The 22,543-nt window shown below is 40.2% G+C and overlaps 1 protein-coding gene across 2 annotated transcripts in view; it reads left to right on the top strand.

Moving 5' to 3' along the window:
- The window catches only part of pappaa (pregnancy-associated plasma protein A, pappalysin 1a), an 89,828-nt gene that overhangs the window by 11,904 nt on the left and 55,381 nt on the right, over window positions 1–22,543 (top strand). For both annotated transcript variants that reach the window (XM_026921941.3, XM_026921940.3), the window contains exons 4-8: window positions 3,932–4,077; window positions 4,435–4,728; window positions 5,810–6,002; window positions 7,668–7,789; window positions 13,884–14,382. In XM_026921941.3, the coding sequence (XP_026777742.1) occupies window positions 3,932–4,077; window positions 4,435–4,728; window positions 5,810–6,002; window positions 7,668–7,789; window positions 13,884–14,382 (1,254 nt within the window). The remainder of the gene's footprint in view (window positions 1–3,931; window positions 4,078–4,434; window positions 4,729–5,809; window positions 6,003–7,667; window positions 7,790–13,883; window positions 14,383–22,543) is intronic.

Here is a 22,543-nt window from a genome sequence, read left to right as displayed (position 1 = left end):
ATTTGCCCACATTTTTTACAACACCCATGTTCGAACGTAAGCATATGGGGCAAAGTAATCACCTTCTATTAATTAGATATGGGTGGAAATAGTTTTAAAACTTGCTCTTTCCTACATATCTAATTTAAAAGTTTTAAAACCGATTGCTCACCGGAGGGCGGCTTTGCACGTCAGTCTATTTCAATTAGCTCTCTGTTATTGGGGTAATTCTAGTTTCCCTTTCACAAACTTCACATGTGGAAGGGTTTGCACCACAATGTGTGGCCCTGTGATTGGAAAATCCACCCCCCCGTAGAAAATGGTTAGCCCTGGGGGAAAATAAGGGTTAAGCCCTCATCCCTGGATCAAGGTCACACCTCTGTTCAGCTACACATAGAGGCCAGGCTGAAATTCTGAGAAATCAGCTGAAATGAGATTTTCAGATAAATGAAGGTTGAAGAATAGCAGCTGGGATAGATTTACAGAGTACTCTTGTGAACCGTAAAATATATCTGAATGTAAGCTGTTGTAAGATGAGATGGTGTGATGGTGCATTGAGTTCCACTTATTATTGCATTTCATTCACTAATTAAGTGTACTTTCAATTGAGTAAGAATATGGACAAAACTTCAACAAAACTGACTGACTGATGCTTGTAAAACACAGAATACAGTCAACCCAGAAAAACTGCAGTTAAACCTTGACTGCTTTGCCTCCAAAATGCAACAATCCTTTCGTGTAGCTGCCGACAGAAATGAGTGTTCTCTGCAAGGTTGCTGGGCTTACTCTCGTGACAGGGTCAGGATCTTGAAAATATGGGTGAGCCTTGGAGTAGAGCCATTGTTCCTGTTCGGACACCTTCAAAGGACACCCCCTGGCTGGTTCCCGCTACAGCTGTATCAGGCTGTCCCACTGGACAGAGACCCCAGGGCAGACCTGGAACCTGCTGGAGAGATTATATTTCACAGTTGGCTTGAGAATGTCTGGGGATCCCCCAGGAGAAGCCTGGAATCTGTGGCTGGGGATAGAGAGGAAAATAAGTGAATAGAAAAAAATGTTGTGAAAGAAAGTCTCAAGTGTATGAATAAGTATATCTGTGTGCATGGTGTCCTGAGATGCATCCATCCAGGGTATATTTCCACCTCACGTCCAGTATTTCCAGGCTAGTCTCCGGATCTACCACAACCCTGATCATACTGAAGATGAAGCCTTGAGATGCTATGGTTCTAAATCTGTTGTCTTTCGATAAATGTCTAGTGTCTTTAGATATTGTCATTCCCTATCTAGAACCCTAAAAGTTTCATTGTTTTTTCTGTTGGAGCGTAAAAGAAAAAGCTTCCAAGTTGAACCTCTTCAGAAAACAACATCCAATTCCTTTCCAAGAGTCTAAAGCCACATTTTGCGTGATACAGTTAATGATGAAAGTTTTCAAAGGAAAGAGGCCTGATTTCTAAATGCAATCCCTTTTATTTTTTGCATTTAATAATTTATAACAATTCCTGTGCATATTACCTAATAGATCTTAGATAGTATGGGATTGAACCTCCAAAAGAAACATCCAGAAAATCATAACTGAACTGCCAGTAAGCTCCCCTCACATACAAACCTGGAAACCCTACAGAAACATTTTCCAAAGAATGGAAAATACATTCCTGTTGTTATTAAGATAAGCGGACTTACATCGGTTCTTGGAAATAGGCCAAGGCCTTACTCTGCACTGAGCATACTTCTGTTTTTCTTCATTAAGTCCATTCACCTGTCCTGAACATCTAACACTCTCTCCATCAATAAAGAGTGATAATAAGACGTAGGCAGAATGATACTATTCATCTTTTAATATCCTTTCAGTAGTGTCTCTGGCATGTCATTTAACAGGTGAGGGCTGTCAGGACATAGGAAATTGTATTTATATTTGGAGTATCTTACATAAGGAACTCCAGGAATTCTTCTCCGTCTCTGACAAACAGATGGTTGCGATGTGTTGTGAGCGCAATTAAAACGCTGTAGTTAAACAGCTGTGCATCTGGTGCATATTGGTGTACTGTAGCTAAGCTAACTGTCTGCCATTTCTCCTTTAGAAGGATGAGGGATGATTTATTGAGCTGCTGTCACGGCATAAACCAAGCTTCTTTACTCCAAACTAATTACGTAACATAGCTTTGAAGTTTTTTTTTGTTTAGACTCTTTTTTTAATAAACACTTCTTATAATATCTCTCACATGTTTTGAAATTGCAGGATAATGAATGTTTCATGAGGCGCTAGGACAATTAAACATACCTCCAATTAAACAATTAAACATATGTTTGGACACTCTTCCACAGCTGGAGTGTGTCACCCCAGTGTGTGGTCTTCATTTAGACTAGCTGTCTGAGAGCACCCGTTAATGTCAGGCAAATATGTCATTGGATTTTATGGCTCACTGCGAGATGTCGGTCACATTTGCCGCATGTGGTTATGGTTTTTATCTTTAGAGTAATGCAGTTTGATGCAGCCTGATAGCTGGAACCCTGCCAGGGCCTTGCATGATGCTGTCCTTGTCTATCAGAGTGTCACTTGTGGGCAGTTTTTCATTTCCATGATGGCTTAAAATTACTCGAAGCCACAAAGCAAATGTTTGATGATAATATATATGGTCAGAAAGCTAAGCATATACATGATGCACCAAGTGACTAGGGTTCAGAACATGGGAAATTGGCTAGAAATAAATGAGCAAATTCCAAATATAGCACCGAATTGCTCCAAATGTAATGCATGTCTGTCCTAAAATAATGTCATATACGGAGATTAAATAGTACAAAAATAAGGTTTCTTTAAAGCAGACATATTCACACACTTTTGAGTGCAGTCTTAGTTTCAAGAGTCCCTTAAAAAAACATGCTAAATTTCATAAAACATGAAAGTTTTTTATGATTAGGTCCTTTAGGTGTGGTAAAAATGTCATTGGGAAATAGGAGCTAGTATTAAACACCTGATAGGCAAGTGTTGCATCATAACATAAAACCCAATCATGTTCTAGTATGCTAATGAAGACCATGCAGCTTCAAGCTTACCAGAGGAAGGTGAGGTTGGTGTGATATCAATTTGCTTCATACAATTAGCAAAACCTTTTTTGGGGTGGGGGAATGATTATGTCCAGATATTGTAACTTTAAAGGTTTGGGTACATTTAAATTCAACCCCAAACTTTTCTCAAAAACAAAGGTGCAACCAGAAGGTACATGTAATACGACATTTACATTTATGTACATTTAATTAAAAAAAAAAAAAAAAGCTTGTCATGTTACCAAGAAATTGCAAAAAAGCAACATCCTCTATCTTGAAGAGTTTCCTGTTATGGAAAAATTTTAAAGTTACCTTTAAAGTTTTACCTTTGACTGTTACAACATGCTGACACTGGAGACTCCTTCCATAAAATTATGTTACATTTGTCCTTACAGACAACTGACATAAATAAACCTACGTAAACATGTCGAGTTGAGTCAAGTAACTGTTGTTGGCAAAAGTTTGTTATGGCATTATGATTCTTTCCAGGCGGAATTACAAATTACATTATAGTGACATTTGGAGTATAGAGAAAATATACATAACTCTTATTAAAACATATTGACTATCAAAGCCTTCACTATTTCACAGTGTTATAAGCAGACCTTCATGTTGCTGTTCCACCAACTGCCATGTGCAAAGTGTCTTTTAGAAGTCAATTTCATTACATTGTAATATCAGTCATAATACAACTTTGTCAACTTGACATCAAATTTGATAAAACAGATGAAATAAGCCTTTATGAATATCGTGTATCCCTATGAACGCGGCCCTTATGCAAAGTGTTATCAGTGCTGTTTTTGTAGATGTACTATGTTTTCCCAGGTGCAACCTGTTTTTCTGTTCTGCTCTGATTTCCATCACTAATGTGAACCACACACTGTATGTTTATGTGTGTTTGCGCCCACAGGGCCTACCTGGATGTGAAGGAGTTGAAAGATATCCTCAGAGTAGATGGCTCTACGCACCTTAACATCTTCTTTGCCAATTCCACTAATGAGGACCTGGCTGGAGTGGCCACCTGGCCGTGGGACAAGGAGGCCCTGACCCATCTCGGTAATAAAGTGTGTTTGATTTACACTGGATGAAGAACAAATGAGCGACTGCTTTGATCTGTTCCTGATTGAGTGTATAGCTGGTACCATTATTGGTATAACTGCATCTCGGAGGTTCTGTTTCATTTCTTATGGACCCCCCAGTGCGTCCAGTGTTTAAGCTGTACTTTTAAGGTTATACAGCTGAACCAATTCATCATCTGATTTTGAGTAAATGAGTCGTAGGTGCCAGCGCTTTGTTTGAACTTTTCACTCCTTTTTGAGGGTCCAAAAAAGGAAAAAAAAAACAACACAGATTGGCAAATATTGCTTTAATTAATTCCAGCTTCCTCACTTTGTGCTTCCTTCATTCTTCCAGGAGGCATAGTGTTAAACCCTTCTTTCTACGGCACGTTCGGCCACACTCACACCATGATCCATGAAATCGGCCACAGCCTGGGCTTGTACCACGTCTTCAGGGGTATTTCAGAGATCGAGTCTTGCAATGATGCCTGTTTGGAGACGGAGCCTTCGCTGGAAACAGGAGACTTGTGCGCCGACACAAACCCCACACCTAAATACAAGCACTGTCGAGACCCTGAGCCTGGAAATGAGACGTGTGGCTGCAGCAACTTTATCCACACGCCTTTCAATAATTACATGAGTTACACTGGTATGAATGCTTACACACACACACACACACACACACACACACACACAAATAATTAGTATTCAAATGCCTTTGCATATTAATGAGCCTGTAATGTTATGCCACAACAGACAGAAAATTAGTAGTAGCTGTGCTATATTTACCCACAGTAATATTTATTTCTCTTTAATATTTAGCTCAATTTTAGTTCTTCAATAACTTTTACTGTACAATCTACATATGTCCAATATAATGGGTTTAAAAAAATACAAACAATAAACTCCCATTGGAAATATTCCTATTGAAAAAACATGTAATTATTCTTAGATGTAAAAAAAAATTAATTAAAAGATATTATTAAAAATATGTAGAAATGCAATATGCCATAAATTATGTTTTTGTTTAAAAAATCAAGGACGTTGCGGTGTTATGAAGTGGACGTAGTGTTGCCATCTCAAAGTTGATTATTTTAGTATAACAACATGTGATTTATCCTTTTATACCAATACAATATGACATGCCATACCTTTTATCCATTTATGATTACATTTAATGTTGTGAAACATCCATGAAACAAGTTAGCTCCTGTCATCGTTTACTTTATATTAGCTGTAAAAATTTCCCATTTACTGTTTCTTGAAGGCCAAAAATAAATAAATCAGATTGTTACAGAGAAAGTGCATAGACTTTCCTGTGCTGGAAAACATAATATTACAGCTTTACCTCCTTCCATAAATGTCTCTTTACAGACAAAATTAATATATTAATGATTACACACTTTTGTTCATTAAATAACACGTTTTTCAGTTAGTATCGAAACCATAATGTATTACGATGAGAGCATTAATACAAACCTGTGATTTGTAGCTGTACTACTGTCAGAGCTGCTGTTACAGAAAATTAATCAAAACCTTCTGACTAATCAGATTTGAGAATTCCACAGCACTGTGTATAAAAAAAAAATATAGAACTTTTTGTATTTTCTTGAGAACTATCTAGAAATAGAAGGTGACATTCTATACATTTACCTCACAAAATGATTCCATTCAGGATTGGCTATATTTCACACAGTTCATCCCACTTTTCCTTTTTTTTGGCCCTACAGATGACACCTGCACGGATTCGTTTACCGAAAACCAAGTGGCTCGCATGCACTGCTACTTGGACCTGGTTTATCAGACATGGCAGCCCAACTACAAGCCCCCTCCTGTCCCTATGGCGCCCCGTGTGGTCGAACAACATCAGGACTCCATCACTGTGGAGTGGTTCCCTCCAATCACAGGCCACTTCTATGACAGGTGAACTGAGGTTGCAGAGAGAGGCCTCGGGGAAGGTCTGTCTATTTCTGGTTAGAGTTATACTGTATTTTTAGGGATGGTGAAACACATATGGATATGACGTGCTCTTGAGGATCAGGTGTGTTGTCATTCGATATGTCTGAAGCGCCCCTGGGGGAGGGCACATGTCCTTTCATGCCCTGTTGATCATGGTGGAAATTGGAAATTGAAATTGTAACATTTCTTAGTGGAGACAGTTCTTTCCCCCCTATTTATCCATTTTTCAATAGCTCACACGTGTTATCGATTAAAAGCCCTATTTATGATCAAGTGATTAATCTACTTTCATTACAGGACCTCCCAAAAACATCTCGCTGACCCAGAGACAGCATTTTCTTCGCTTTCATTATATGATTCAGTCCTGTGGAACTTTGTTGAGTCACTCACTTATTTTGCTACACTTTCTGGTGTTGCAGCACAGAGAGATGGGGTAGTTTATTAGCATCTATTAGCAACACATCCAGAAGGATAAGTTTAGGATAATGTTATGTGTGACAGGTGTAATTCACTGACACAAGCTTTGGGGAAGCCCCTCAGGAACATGTTGAGGCATGCCGTGAGTTGGTTGCTCAATCTGTGCACTGTGTGTTTGTGTCTTAGTGTTTGTGTGCATTTATGTGTGTGTGAGACAGTCTAAGCCTGAACGCTGCCTGGCTGCCAAGCACGAGAAGTTATGCTGATCCTGTTCAGACGTCTTCAGTGACTCATAAAAGTGAAATCAGAGAATTATGAACATCTGAATGTTCACAGGGCAAGCGTCCCATGTGATTCATCATTCACAGCAATGGTTTAAAAAAGTGCAAAAAAGACGTTTAGCTTGTGTTACCATTCACATCCTGAAAAGAAATAAAAGAATTGTCAATAAACAAAGCCCATGATGGAGGCTGCCTAATAATAATGGTAATAATAATAAGAGAGTCATAAAAAAATGCTCCGATACAAACATCGATACCATAGGATACTATGTGACCTAAAACTAGTGTACATTGTCGTGCTAATGAACAGACAACACAAAATGATAGTGATCTGGTCGAATTTCCTGATTAACGATGACTGCAAACTCTGTGCTCTGTCAAAATATCAAGAGAAAGAACTACAGCATCTATAATACAAGCAATGAAACTTTGTGTGGCATTTGAAATATTTTTACTAGAGAGTTTGAGGATGGTGAGCCTGAGCGCACAGAGCAGTAACAGTGAGTGTGGTCATTAAAAATGAGCACTTCACTTATGAGAGCACTGAGCACTGAGGTACAGCACGTGTGTGTCCTTTTCCTTTTTTCAATTCAGTGCATCTTCAACTCATTTTTAATGACTATGCTCACTGATACCATTCTGAGTGCTCAGGTTGGAGGCCCTCGCTCTCTATTACATATACTGTTTAAACACCATAACATCTTAAACATAAATCTGAGCATGCAGAGTTCGTTGCTACCAGTACACTGCAGCTAGCCACATAAACAGAGCCAAATAAATTCTTCCATGATACCGCTGATTGAGTAATTCTAATTAATTTAATCATTCTAGTTTAATCGACGAATACCAAAGTATTTGTCGATACCAGATAATAAGAATTATATTGGACTGCATCTAAGTTGGGTCTCCTTCCTGTCTGTTGATTTCCTAGAGAAGTGGGATCAGTGTGTGATAAATGTGCCGAAGGCCGAGTCTTTCTCCAGTACGCCTCCAACTCCTGGTCTCCGCGTCCGTGCTTGCCTTCTGGACACTGGAGCCCACGAGAAGCTGAAGGTAAGACCATGGAGCACAGTGGTTTTCCTTAGACACTCTTAGACTGCTGCCGTTGAATGCTAGATTCTGACTATTTAATTTTCTATAACAGCAGCTCTGACAGTAGTGCAGCTGCAACTCACAGGTTTATATTAATGCACTCGTTCTAATATATTACGGTTTCTATTGTAACTGATAAAACCATGTTATTTGACAAACAAAAGTGCACAATCATTAATATGGTGATGTCTGTAAATAGGTTATTGTTTGTACAGTAACAAATTTTATGTAAGGAGATTTTTATGGAACGGAGTCTCTGTGTTTGTAAGAGTCAGAGGTAAAGCCGTTAAATTTTCCGACACAGGACATTTTGTCTCATGAAGTCCAAGAGAAGACTAGGATGAGGGAACAATATTTTATATCTGCTATAATGTAAGTTTGAGTCTACGCCCACTTCAGGTTTAAATCCGAATACAGATACAGATATGGCTATTCGCGGCAGGAAAAAGATACAGGTAATGTCATTGCATTACACCCCTAATGCACAGGATTATTAGAGCCTAATCAGCAAATGCATGATGAACCAGGTTCCAAATAAATGGAGCATTTGGCATAACCACTCTCAGTAACCTAGCTCGTCTTCCTGAAAGCCTGATGCATTGTGGGCTTTATGAATATGTCATCAATGCACTATGAAGCCAGACGTCTCTTAAACCCCATACCCGTCACCCTCCTGCTCGCCTTCTCAATACGCCTCTGATCCTCCACTCCAGCTAGACCAAGGGCTGTATGAAAAGATGAAATCAGCAACCTACCTAAAGTAGGCTGCCTTCTTTTCTCTTTTTTCCCCCTCTCTCTTGCTATGTGTTACTTCACTCGCTCTCCGAACAACTGTGGAGAGAACAGTTTGGGCAAGGAGGTGGAATTTGGCTTTTATAAATAGTCTGCACAGCTGTGCTGCCGCAGAACTCTTCGACAGCTGCTTTATTAATTATTGTTTGCGAGCACGGCTGGCATAAAAACAGTGATGTGTCAGTTTGTCAGGATTGCGTCTGGGAGGAATGCTCTTACTCTGCAGATCAGTGTGTGTTTTTTTTTTTCCCTCTGGGATTTGAACCGTGCGAAGGGTATACGTGCAGAATCCTGTGCTGCCTCTTAACTATGGGGGGCCTCTAAGTATTGAAAGATTTCAAGTTTAGACAGAGGGGGGACCTTTGAGTAGAGAAACACATTTCCTCGCTATTACTTGGAATCCTACAATCAGAGAAACACATTTCCTTGCCATCACACTTTAATCCTTCCTTCGGGAATATCTGGTCATTAGGTGAGATGTTAGGACCCATTCTGATTCATATCACTTTGAAAAATAGTGTTTCACGATATCTCATAGGAGGCGATGATAATTAACTCTGTGATTGATGGATGTGGGTCAGGACATCTTGTTAGCTTCCTGGGTTTCCATGCAATTGGATCATTTCCTCAAACGATCCATAGATGGAGATAGACTGCAATTCTCTTTCGGACCCCCAGCTCTTTCGGCCTGTGTCCTCATTCATAACAGTGTCTTGCAGAAACATGTCCAGACTTGCCACTGTAGCAGCGCATAAATGCTTCCCTGTTTTCTGTCTTGGAATGGTTTCCTGCGAATGGTGGGCTCCCCCTTAGAGCGCCCCTCTTACGCGCGCGTGCGCGTGTGCGTGTGTGTGTGTTTCTGCTCATTCGCGAACCCTGAAACCCCATCATGCAGCTGCTTGGACCTGTTTTTGTTTGTGCCTTGTGTTTCTTGGCCAGTGACAACTTTGCAACATGCCACCTTCCCACAAATGCCCTCCTCTTCTGCTACGCAGCCCCGTGCTGAGCTGGCATGGGTGGCACAGACGCAATCCTCTTGCGCCCACTTCACCTGTCAGCCATGTCCTCATACCACCTCACTGCCTTCCCACCCTTGGACCATCGTGGTCAACTGGGAGCACTCCTCTCATAAATCTTTACAGCTGGGAATATTGTGGCTGACTAAAGTGAAAAAAGTGGTAGAGTACGAGTGTGGGAATTATGCAGGAAAAAAAAAACCTGTGGATTCTGGAAACCATGCCGAAACCAGCCAGGGTAGTTAAGGCCACTGCAAAGTGCATGTGGTTTGCGACATCCACATGAGATGAAGCGAGACTAGCAATGATTCAAACCAGGGGACTGTTGCTGAGGAGACTGGACTATAGGAGACTTCCAGGAAAAACATATGGAAAAGGGGCTCCTTAAAAAAGAGCCTGGCTAATGGAATCTGTATCCGGACATTGTATTAATCACCCAGGCTGCTTTGAACGTCTGAGAACAAGGCGGCTAGTAATGTGTGCCATGCTTACACATGGCTAAACTAAGAGACTGCAGATTTAAGTTGGAAACCTCACACTTTCTCTCCCAACTCTTCTGTGCAATTCGGTATTGTTGTGAAAACCCAGTGCTACCAGTGCTAGGAAATGTCTTTGTAGCATTAAACAGATTTGCTTAAAATTTTAGAATTTGTGCTTGAATAAAATTGGAACCGTTTTTAAAGAAATGCTTTATTTTAAAGATACAGTATATTTCTCCTTCATAACACATTCGTAAGCATTTCATAAAACAATTCTGGAGGGTTTTTTAAAAGGCTTGTGTAAAAAAAAAAACCAGGAAATTCTGTAGTGAGTACTTTATTTGCTTTTACTACCATCTAGAAGGTATCCATTTATTACTATTCATTTAGGTGACACAGTAGCATCTTAAATAATTACGCCTTAGAAGCTATACTTCGTGCTTCATAACAGTGTTCTAAACGCATAAATGATTACCACTTTGATTACCATTTCATCACACGAAAATCATTCATTGAGCTGACATACTTTTCTTAAATAAATGAAGTTGTAGGAGGTGTACATAGTGCTTACTAACAGTGTTATTATGTTAAAATTACCACTTGTAAGTAATTCATACATGACATAAGCTGACACATGGGTGTTATAAGGCTGCTTTATAATAGTTCTGAATTTGATTGGACCGCCACATCAGTAAAGAAACATCAGTTCCATGCCGCTATATGAATTATAAAAATGCACTTACAAAAATGTAAGAACACAGGTGGACGCTTCGTATGTCATAACGCTTTATGAATGTTAATTCTGTTAATACCGAGAACTAATGTCATATAGAATGTGGATAAAAATATGAAAGTACACCAGTCTCAAAGAGTTTCCAAATTAAGGATAATCGAAGCCTCCTGTCTTTTCTTACATATAAGAACAAAGTCACCTCAAGGGTTTTGAGGTGAGAGCCTTTTATAAAGTCTCAAGAGTGCTTTATTAAATGCTTGTGAATGTGTTATAAGGCATTACAGATTTTGGGGAGGGGAAAAATTTCCAGATTTCCAAGTTTATTCAGTCAAAAACTTTAAACAGTCAAAAAAAACAGCACTATGTTATACTATGTTATGAAGGCCCAATGTAGGAGCCTTTCAGATCAAGTGTCACCTCAAAATCCCGGTTGTTTAGAATTCACCCTCTGAAACAGCACTTACTCTTGCCATCCAAAAACGTCAACTATGAAAGTAGTTGTATAAATAAATTGATTTGACGACTCTGGGCATGAAGGTCAGCCTGAGACAGTGAGTCAGTGTACCAACTGTTACATCAGCACCAGGTTGGTCTATGGGTTCTAGGAAATGAGAGGCCACCAGCTCTCCCCGAGTGCAGTGTACGTGCTCTAGAGCACTCTTCATCCCCTCATTATTTAGCCATCCAAATACCATTCAGCCGCCACTTCTCCTAGCATCATCCCGTTCCCACATGATACAGGGAGGTCAGTGTGAACAGACGAACGCTCAACCTTCAATTCACTGCAATTAAGCTGGACGCCATCCAACTGTGGTTTCCCCACTTTTTTTTTTCCCTAGAATGAGCACTTTCCTAGACAAGCTCGTAGCCCCATGGGATTAGCTAATCAAGTGAAAATGCGAGGCACTGATTCATGGAGGAATTCTCAGGTCACCTGGAAAATAGTTCCTACTGCTGCAAAAGCAACTGAACCTCAACTCGAAACGCCTCAAGGACCGAGCGATTAGTCCACTTTGGAGCAATTCGCATAATAAATGACACTCATTCGTCTTATGAAATGACTACCTACCAATTACAGTTATTACAATATTATGTTTGTAAATGCTTAAATAGGAAAATACACCTTCACACACACACACACACACACAAAATAACGCTTAGTGAAAGATTCTTGGTCAAAATACTCTCGTAGTGTTGTAGCATCCGTGATCATATTATTATTATTATTATTATTATTATTATTATTATTACTATTACTATCATTTTTATTATTATTATTATTTCTACTCAAAGTTTGCTCTTTGCTGGCCACACACATGCTTAAAATAATAAAAGTGTTGATGATGTGGCCTGGAAAGCCAATTCAGAGCGCAGTTGATTAAACACTGGAATTTTGTGCACTACCCAGAAATGAGGTTAGCAAATGGGTTTCACCGTTGCCAGCTTGGATTTGCACAAAGGAAAAGCATCAGCGTCTACCGTTCTCGCCCTTCTCCCTTGCGCCATTTGATGAATGCTAGTGGACGTCACTCCAAATATGGCTGGACTGTTGCATATGAGGTGTAGCCGGAGCCTTGAGATGAGACACCCACATCACTGGGCAGCCCTGCTTTCTAGCTTTCTGCTGATGGAAGCACATTATGGTGGGAAAGTGCAACAGAAAAAAGAGAGGAAAAAAAAAACAACAAAGCGAGCTTGTTATTAGAGCATTATGTGACCTTGTGCATAAAATAAACCGTTTAGCCGCAGAGAGTTGGTGTGCGGCCAATTTGTGGCAGGTGATTTGAGTTCCTCCGTTTTCACTGCACGTACTAGCCATTATATTCCCATTGGTTACGCTCATGCTAAATTAATGCTGATAATCCTAATGCTAATCCTAATTACACACGTACATGTAAAAATTTGCATGCGCTACATTTGAGGCTATCAATTTTAATTACCGACATAACCAAACAGCAAAACTGAACACTTCAGCATCTCACATATTGCCTTTTAATGACTTATGTTTGAGGAATTTGATCCGTCAACTAAAGCAGTTTTTGTACATTACAGGTTCGTACTCCACATATTTCTCCATGAATAGAATCTGTTTGATAAGCAGAATATTTTGAATAACAATGGCCCGGATCCCGCAGTCAGAATTGCAGAGTTATTATTCTTTGTCTGAAATGTGATTAAGTAAAACCAACCCAATATCCCTTGCTGAATAAGAGAAAATATTTGTTGGCGGACTTCAGCCAAATTCCACTCTGCACACGATCAAAGGCATTACACCATTTTTCCGGATCATCAAAACACACATATGCTCCCACAGCTATGCTTTTAGGAACTGATACGCACACATTCACAGCCTACGAAATTCCCCTGGACTCAAGGGATTTGGAAAGAAGACTTTTCCTTTCTTAATTTCTAACATAACAGCTGATAAATGGAGTCCTGTTTGCTTATTAAGTATTTAAAAAAGAAAAACAGCTAAAGTGGAGATTCAAAAATTTGTCCAGTGAGTCCAATGTTTTCAATGATCCGGTGCTAATAGTTGTGATCTTGACAGAATTGGCATGGCTAGCAATAAGCAGTGGCATCACCACCTTACAGCTCCAGAGATCCTTGTTGAATCCTGAGTTTGGGTTACTGTTTGTGCTGAGATTCGCATGTTCTTCCTGGGAACATTGGTGTGAATGTGTGTGTGCATGGTGTATATCCAGAGTATATTCCCGCCTCTCATCCAGTATTCCCGAGATAAGCTCGATTGACCAGGATAAAGCCATTACTGAAGATGAATGAATATACTCAGTATAACTAGAATCAACGAACATGGCCAGCAGTCAATCCTGATTACCACTGAAGCAGGAGCAAGTACTCGGGATTAGCAAGTTAGATATCCTAGTCAGGGTTTTTCCAAAACCCTCTGTTGTATGTATATACATAGTACATGCATGCTTTCCCACAGAGAGACACCCCAAAACCTTTGTTAGGATGCTTGTTGAAACCGTTATACATGGATAAACAACAAGTTGTTATCTTTTGTCCTTCAGGTCCTCCAGATGTGGAGCAAGTGTGTGAGCCAAGTGTTCGTACCTGGAGCCCCCACAATGGCATGGAGGTGGGCCTGGTACCACCACCATGCCCACTGCAGGGCTGCATGTTGCAGCTGGAATTTGCGTACCCGGTCGTGCCCGAGTCGCTCACCGTCTGGGTGACATTCTGTTCTTCAGAGGAGACGGCTCTTCCTGCGATCCACAACATTATATTGCTTTGTGTAGGTGGGCATAACCTCTCTCTGGGACCCAGCGATGTGTTTTGTGACACACCTCTGACCATCAAGCTGGACGTAAAGGAGAAGGTGTACGGTGTGCAGTTCTTCACCATGGAGCAGCACCTGGAGATCGATGCCACTTTGCTTACATCCAAGCCTGACTGCCCACTGTGCCAGGATTGTGAGGAGTTGCGTTACAGACTCCTGCGCCAACCATCATTTAGTCATGCTCCGAAAGGCATCGAGCTCAGCGACTCGGCACGCAGATATGTGGACAGGTAAGAAGTTCTTTAATTTTGCCAAAGGCATTTGGTTAATTAGATATAAATTTTAAATTTTAAAAAGTTTCTTACAAAACTGGTACATTACAGGCTCTCAAAAGAAGTAGTTTGCACATTGACCTGAAGGGCACACATTGGTATTCAGACCTTGAGCGTAACTACAGACTTAAGCTCTATTCAGAAGCTGTGTCAGTTACTCTTGCAGGGTGGAGTTTGCCTAAAACAGAGGCGTGTCTCAGTTACTCACGATTCTGACTTTGCACTTCAGTCTTTTTCTTTCTGCAGTATTGGCATGAGTGAGGAGTAGGATTAAGTCCAGCGTCACTGTCTAACCGCTTAATGCAACCACAATATGTCATGCTGAAATTTATGTTTTAGCTGTAAATACACACAAAAAACCTACGAAATGCCATTCAAGGCCAATATTAAATTCATTACTATGACAGCATTAATTAATTACTAGTATCATCCCTTTAAAGTCACAGAGGAGATTGGCCTGATTTTTCTGGGTTTAAAGGCAGTGGTCTAGATGCTATTGAAAAACCCTGTCTTGAATGCTTCTACTCAAGAACATTCTGGAAACATCAGAGGCATGGTCCAGACACAGATGATTTTAATAAAATAACTTAAGTATGTGCACAACCAGACTCTGAATACGCATAACTTTTCCCTGCATAAATATTAACATAACTTTTGGACGTCTCAGATTTTCATCATTGCACAGTCCACCGGGGAAATGAAAATCTTTGCTACCATTTCCAGTAAACAGAGGTTTATAGCATGTTTTTTTAAAAAAAAAAAAAAAAAAAAAAAAGTGATCCATTCTCTACCTTCCCCTGAAACTATTTTATTTCTGGAATCATGTTTTTCTCATCTGAAGTGTTAGATGTAAACTTTAGAATCATGCTGCTCAGTGTTGACTGTTTCAAGATGTCTGTGATAATTGGCTGTTACAAAAGCCGCTGTATTCCGACTCATCTTCGTTGCCAAAAAATAGGATTTCAGCACAGAATTTTATTGACTTTGGATTAAAGCTTTGGATCTAGTTGTGGTGCTCCTGAACTCCACATTGCCTTGACAAAAAAGCCTTTATGCATCCTCACCTTTTCCTCTAAACGTAGAGGCATTATTGGCCCACCCTAGTTTAATCCCCCTACAAACACAAACCACATTTCCAGGGCGGAAGATGCTGATGGTCGCAGTATCTCGGGTGTCTCTGGATCCTTGAGTCAGGTTGTAACCCGTCTTACATAATAGATGTCCACAATAATTCCAGTTTACGCAAGAGAGAGAGAGAGCAGCACCATGGAAACTTCAGTTGATCCCCTTGCTGTCTGGAAATTGATGCACTCGTGCAACTGATACATAGAGGGAAAACCCTCTAGCAGCCATTTTTCTTTCTCGGGACGTTCACAGCTTTATGGTACATCACAGATGGCTGAGCAGTCGACGTGAAATGTTGAATTTGTTTGCAACTGGGAACATCCATTCCTCTGCGGTTTCGGGAATATGATGAGCAATTTAGCAGTGACCTGTTGAAGTTCTTTGAAATCTGAACTGCTCTGTCATTGAGGCAATGATTCTATGTCAGCATCTGCAATGGTCAAAATCTAATTTCCATCTGTTTTTTGTGATCGTTCCAAGAAAGCCTTCATCCTTGACTTCGCTTACTAAAAACAGCTACACTATTGTTTTCATTCGAGAAGCCACACTGGATGAGATTACTCGAAATGGCTATCATTTTTGTTGTTGCCCTGCTCCGACGCGCAGATGTACAGCTCTGTTATTTTTTCCAGAGCGGCATCAAATGTCTAAAGCTGATGGCTTGAAAAGTATTTTCTGTTTATCAAGTGCTATCACATTATCAATCATGCTCAAGTTCCTTTTATTTGTGTGATCCCAGAGGAGATTTTTCATGGTCAGAAGAAATGCCCAGCTTATACGAATGACGTTTGTGTATATAAGTATACACTTTACACACAGAGACCCATATTTTCCATATGGAATAGTCATAACAGGAAATGGCAAATCCATCTCCATCTCCAAAGAGTCCTTTCCGACTCTCAAACAATGTCAAGCATCCCTGCACTGCTCTCTCTTATGTTCTCTTTTATTTGTCTCTCAAGTGTTACTCCAACCAAAGCACAGTAAGTGCTCCATTCGCTCATGAGTCATAGGTGCAAACACATTGTACCATCGCACCTAAAGTGCTGCCAGCATTTGAACGATGGGCTACTATCATGGTTGCGATGACATATTACCTCATTTCATGCCATGTCATCAGCGTGTATTTATGCTTTAAGTGCATGGACTTGTCATTAGTGCCTATGAAATGGTTTGACTTTAGTGACATCATTTGACATATCATCGAGTCCTCTACTCTGGAGCTGTTGAGTGTGTGACAGAAAGCCACCACTAATAGAATACAAATGAATCCATATGGTGCAGGTGTTGAGCAGTAGATAAAAGCTGGCATGCTTAAAGATTTTAACACCTTCCGAGCTGTTGAAGAACTCAGAGACTGGAAAAATTGGGCTGTACAAAACTCTTCAACGTTATCTTTGAATGATACTGCAGATAAACACCTAAAATCTAAGGGGGGGGGGGGGGGGGGGGGGCTTCACCTCAACATGAAGCAGAGTTACTGCCACCCTAAAGCTAATTATTTTACCATAACAACATGTCCCAAAGTATTTTATTGTTCATATATCCCAGCAATTTGCCAACAATTTTTTTTTTATTTTGTTAAAGAACAGCAAACTGTACTTTGTATCCATTTATACAATTAATGTTGTGAGCATCTGCAAAAAAAAAGTTAGCTACTATTATCGCTTACATTACAGCAGCTATAATATATAATATATACCAGCCTTTCTTTTTTTGTCTTAATAAGACTAAAAGTTAATAAGACAAAAAAATGCAGCTTGTCATGTTACCAAGAAACCAAAAAGTGTAAACTCTCTTGTCCCTGAAGACTTAGCAGTGTTGGAAAACTTAGTTACAGCTTTACCTTTGACTGTTACAGAGTGCTACCAGTGGAGATCCATAAATGTTGTATTATACTGATAGATAGGGATCCCCCCTTAGTGGGACAGACTGAAGAACCACCCACTCACCCACATCTATCCTCTTCCTTTTACTAAAGTATGCTATAAAAAATGAGGTCCTTTCTATAGTGGTAGCTTTTGCAGCAAGTGAAGGAAGTTAGCTTACTTACATATTTTCAGGTGTGTCCTGAACTATGGTGGGATTCTTTCTAGGTTCTTTTCTTATTTTTACCCAGTTTTCTCCAAGTTTATTTGACGGTAAGTCACACCAACTAGCCAGGTTTCTCATATTGCATGCAAGCTAACACACACTTCCTTTAATATATGAAGCCGCCATATCTTTCTGCTGCTCATGCAATGTCATAGGAGTGAGGAAAGCCATCCTACCCATCTGGGGCTAGTTATTGTCTCTTTGTATGGACTTCTGGCCTTGGCTGGACATCGGAACAAGGCATGACCTTGTGATCTCTTTACGATAGTCAGAATGATTAGACAGATGTAACACAGATTTCAGGTTCCTGGTATTTATAAGACTTTCAGAATCAAGTATTTTGGCTCGTTTTGCCAGATCAAATGCAGCAGTCCTCAAAAAAACCAAGCACCTAACCCTTACACCATGATAGGACCATGAACACCTGGCTCGTTGTTCTTGTAATTAGCATTTCTGTTAGGTAGAACCACATGCACTAAGGGCTTTTTACCCATCAACCCACTTTAAGGAACGTCTTAGATCTTTTTGTAATGAAGTACTCGGAGGGGGTTAAGGTTTAAATCAAATCCGCTCTTCTAATAGAAGTTTAGCTGAGTGCAGGGAGGATCATAAAATTCAAAGCCTCAACCGATGTTTGGTTTAGAGAGTGCAGTAAATGTTCTTACATGCTAATTGGCGTGAGCAGCTCTCAGTGTGCATGGATCTTGAGGTGTTAAAATGCAGATCCACAGGAGGGTTTAGTGTTTAACCAGTTCTACTACATGCAGTTCAGTGCACGAAAGTCTTGGCAATTAGCTGATGAATTGAAATAAGTGTGATAAACTAGGGTAAACATTCAACTCTGGCCTCTGAGACTGCTAATATTGGAGTAAAGTAATGGAAGTCTTTCGTGATCAGTACATCAGCTTTGTTGATCCAATAGAGGTTCAAGTAATCATTGAAATCGAAGAAAGTTTCCATGTTAAACATGACAAAAGAGTTCTTCCTTCCTCGAGGCCCAAGGCATAGCTAGCTTCTTTGGATACTATTCGAAAAATGTTTTTGTTTCCTGTCTGCCTACCATTTTTTCTGCATTTCTTTTTTCTCTTTTTTCAAAACGTGCCAAAGATGCTTCCTCGTCGTCCTGTTGTTCTTGGCAGGTATTGTGAAGGAAACCTCATGCGGAGCGCGGTTCTGGTATGAGGAATGCTATGAAAATCCAGAGGTTTTCATACCACTCAGAGTGCCGGAGAGTGAATGAGATCCAGATACTTGGTTGGTCTCACTGAGCTCTAATCTGGTAAAGTGTGCTTGCTTATGGAGGCTCAAGAAAACTGTTAAGAGAGTATTGTCAATGTATGCATTTCTAGAATGGGACAGAGAGATGTGTAGATGGAAAAGGAGCATTTTGGCGTATGGTTTGTTTGTTTGGTCACTCTTGTGTTAAGTATCAGCAGGTTTTGGTCATCCAACATGTGTTCTTGCTTGAGTAAACATGCCATTTGAGAAGATGGTTCAAGTTTGCCTCTGCCTCGAGCCCTGTTGTCATAGCTATGCTCAGGTTTGTGAAATGGAGTTCTAGATCAGTAGTTAAGGTTTCGTGCTAGACCAGCTGGTTGTAAGGTCTGATCCCACATCTACCACAGAAGGGTTCTTCAGGGGTTCTTTAGATGATCAATGATTCTAGCTTTCTTGTGACTGGGAATGCCTCTGTTCATTTTAGTGTTCCCCAAGAGGTACAAACTCAAGAATCTTTCAGGTTACTAGATTGAAACCTTTTTTCTAAGAGTGCAAAGAACTAGTGTTGCAGCCTTGAGCAAGGCCCTGAACCCTCATCCATTAACATTTCATGTTTCCATGACAGTAGAACATGATAACCATTGTTCTCCACTCTTAGTTTTGGCAGTGGCAGATTGACACTTAAGGTTCTGTGGTAGACCAGATGGTTCTAAGGTCCCAGGACTACCACACTTTCAGAAAGACTCTCAGGAAGGGTTCCTCTTTTTTGGATGATTAATGATTCTAGCATTCCTGAGACTGGCAAACTCTCTGTTCCAGGGTTCTACATCATACCTTTCAGTGTTCCCCCAGAGGTACAACCAAAGAACCTTATAAGGCTTTTTAATAGTTCAGATAGTCACTGTTAGAACCTTGATCAAGGTGCAGAAACCTCATCTATTAACTTCACACATCACAGTGGCACATGGGGACCATTTTTCTACATTTTTAGAACAAAAAAGGGTTTGTCAAGTTTTATTTTAAGACTAATAATTTTCAATTTCTAAAATGATTGTACTTATGGCTGGGAAGCCCTCTGTTCCAAGGTTCTACATGGTACCTTTAAGAATTGAAAGACTTATGGTACTAGAGTTTTTTTTTCTATGCTCTGAGCTCTCATCCAGTGACTTCACAGTATGGGAACCATTGTTCTACACTCTTTAAAATGGGTTTCTCAAGGGTTCTTGGAATGGTGAAGGCTTTTAGCTTGCTAAGGGTTTCCACATGGAATCTTTTTTGGATTTTCCCATTTATGGGATCTTGATGGGTTCATCAAGAAAGACAAACAGAATAACACTATAGGGTTCTAGATGCAACCATTTTTTTCTACGAGTGCACCTGTTAATAGAAAACTACTTTTTCTATTCGGATTTTATGCTCTTCTTTGTAAGGTCCATAAAGGACGTGCTGGGATGGCTTGTGCACACACATGCTTTTGCTTTTGATCCTCTGTTCGTTTTGCATGAGGAACCCAAGACACACTGCAGCAAAGCCACGTCCATGTGTATTCACATCAAGAGAGGCGGCTAAACTGAGTCTTGGCTAGGGTAGTGAAATGTCTGTTCATACTCACTTTGGAGCTTTCTTGCTCCTGATTCTGCAGCTGTTGCAACAGGCTCTCTCTTTTTGTATCATATTATAATGCAGAGTTGACTAATATAATGGTCAAAATTTATATACATATATATATTTAAAAAAAGTGTAAGCTTTTGATAAGAGATTAAAAAAATCTCCAACCCTTACAGAAATATTAGCAAATAACATTCTCATAAAGTTAGTTTTTCATGGTTCCCAACAGCCTTCTTAAGATGTTATGTTAATTATGTCAGAGAAACAGTGTGTGCTTGTACAGTATGTTTGATCATTTGTGTGTGTGTTTCATTTTGGGAGAGCAAGGAAAAAGTAAGGGACACGTCATTCTAAAACAATCATACAAGTATCCTGCAATTGACATCCATTGACACCTTTGAACACACAGCTCCCTACTGTGCATGTGTGTATGTATATATATATATATATATATATATATATATATATATATGTATTTGAATATGTGTGTGTGTATGTGTGTGTGCATGTACATATCTGAGCGCATGCATGTGTGCGTGTGTGTATGTATGTGTGCGTGCATGAGAATGAATTCTCATTTTTTGCGCATTCTTGTTTGATTTTATGGGACTTTCACTGGTGTGTGCTTTAGTGATTTTCTCTGCTCAGCCTCACAATTGGCTCAGGCACAAACGCAAACAGCCGCATAAAACTCCAGCCCTCGCCATTCATCTTAAGTGCTAATTTGAATGATTTGTTTAGCCTCTTATTAAAAGTTACTGCTTCCCTGCCCATTAGAGCAGGCACCTTATAACTGTGCTGACGGCAGCGTGAAAATCTTGGCCTCGCCTGAACCTCCCGTGTTTGCAACAGCAGCCGCCGTGCCTGAGCGCTCCACTAATTTGGCTGCGTCGTTTTTGTTAATCAGCAGAGAGAAGGGCTTGTGTTCCCTCTGGGGAAGCCGGCCAACGCAAATGCAAATAATGAGGCCTTTGTATGTTTTTTCCCCCTTCCCTTCTCTCATTCATTCTTTTATTACAAGCTGATGTGTGTGTGTGCGGCCGCCTGAACGTGTTGTTTTATAGATGTGTGGACTGCAGGTCTACAGAGTTGATGTTGGAGAAGCCTTCTGTCTGTGTGTAGCTTTGTGGGTGGTTGGCATGTGCGCATTTGTTTGTGCGTGTGTGTGTGTGTGTGTGTGTGTGTGTGTGTGTGTGTGCACGTATGTGGGGAGGAGGATCTGTCCAGAAATTAATACTACTTGATGGTCTGTATATGACCTGCTATTCAATCCCAGCATGTGCCTCTGTCAATATTTCTTCTCGCCACATCCACACACTCTTTCTCTCTTTCTGGCCTTCAGGATTGTTTACCTGTAGCTTTCCTTTCACTTGTTTGCAAGTCCAGTCTCTCAGACTATTGAAACACACGCAAACAACTGATGTTCAGCTATGTGGCCTGGATGTTTTCTCTCCCGGTGCGTGTCTTGTTTTTTGGCCCACGTGGTGTGTATTGAGTTACTGTTTTGTGGAAGCCCGGGCCGTGACTGCACGCCAGCTATTTGTTTGTGTCTGAGTGAATGCAGTGGAACACTGAAAGAGACGTGCTTACTCGCACCAACATCAAAAGCGTTTGCCCACTTTGTTCAGTTCCCAGTGTAGTATCAGTTTCAATGCGGCACAGCTGCAGGGAGCAGAGGGAACCCTCTATATCTGTGTTGCTTGATTCAGTCCATGCAGATGTGTCATATCGTACATCTGATTTCAGAAATACTGTATGTGCCATGTCATAATCTGTATCTAGGAAAATGAAGAAGTGACTAGGCAAAATTTATAACAGCTTCATATATAGAACATTGTTTTTTCTGTCATCCAATTAGAGGAAAAAATCTACTACAAATGGATATTCGACAAAATTTTGTGAAGGTCCATTTTCATAAATTTCATTGAATAACATGACTGAATGGTGACAACATTTGAATAATTGACCAGTAGTGATTATTTTATGGTTAGCAATAAGACAATTTGATGTTTTGTTTTGCAGTGGCACTTCACATTACCACTTTTGACTAACACCATGCTTGCTGAACAGATGT

The sequence above is a fragment of the Pangasianodon hypophthalmus genome, chromosome 27, assembly GCF_027358585.1.
Source record: "Pangasianodon hypophthalmus isolate fPanHyp1 chromosome 27, fPanHyp1.pri, whole genome shotgun sequence".
Classification (NCBI taxonomy): domain Eukaryota; kingdom Metazoa; phylum Chordata; class Actinopteri; order Siluriformes; family Pangasiidae; genus Pangasianodon; species Pangasianodon hypophthalmus.
This window is presented reverse-complemented; position numbering and strand designations above follow the sequence as displayed.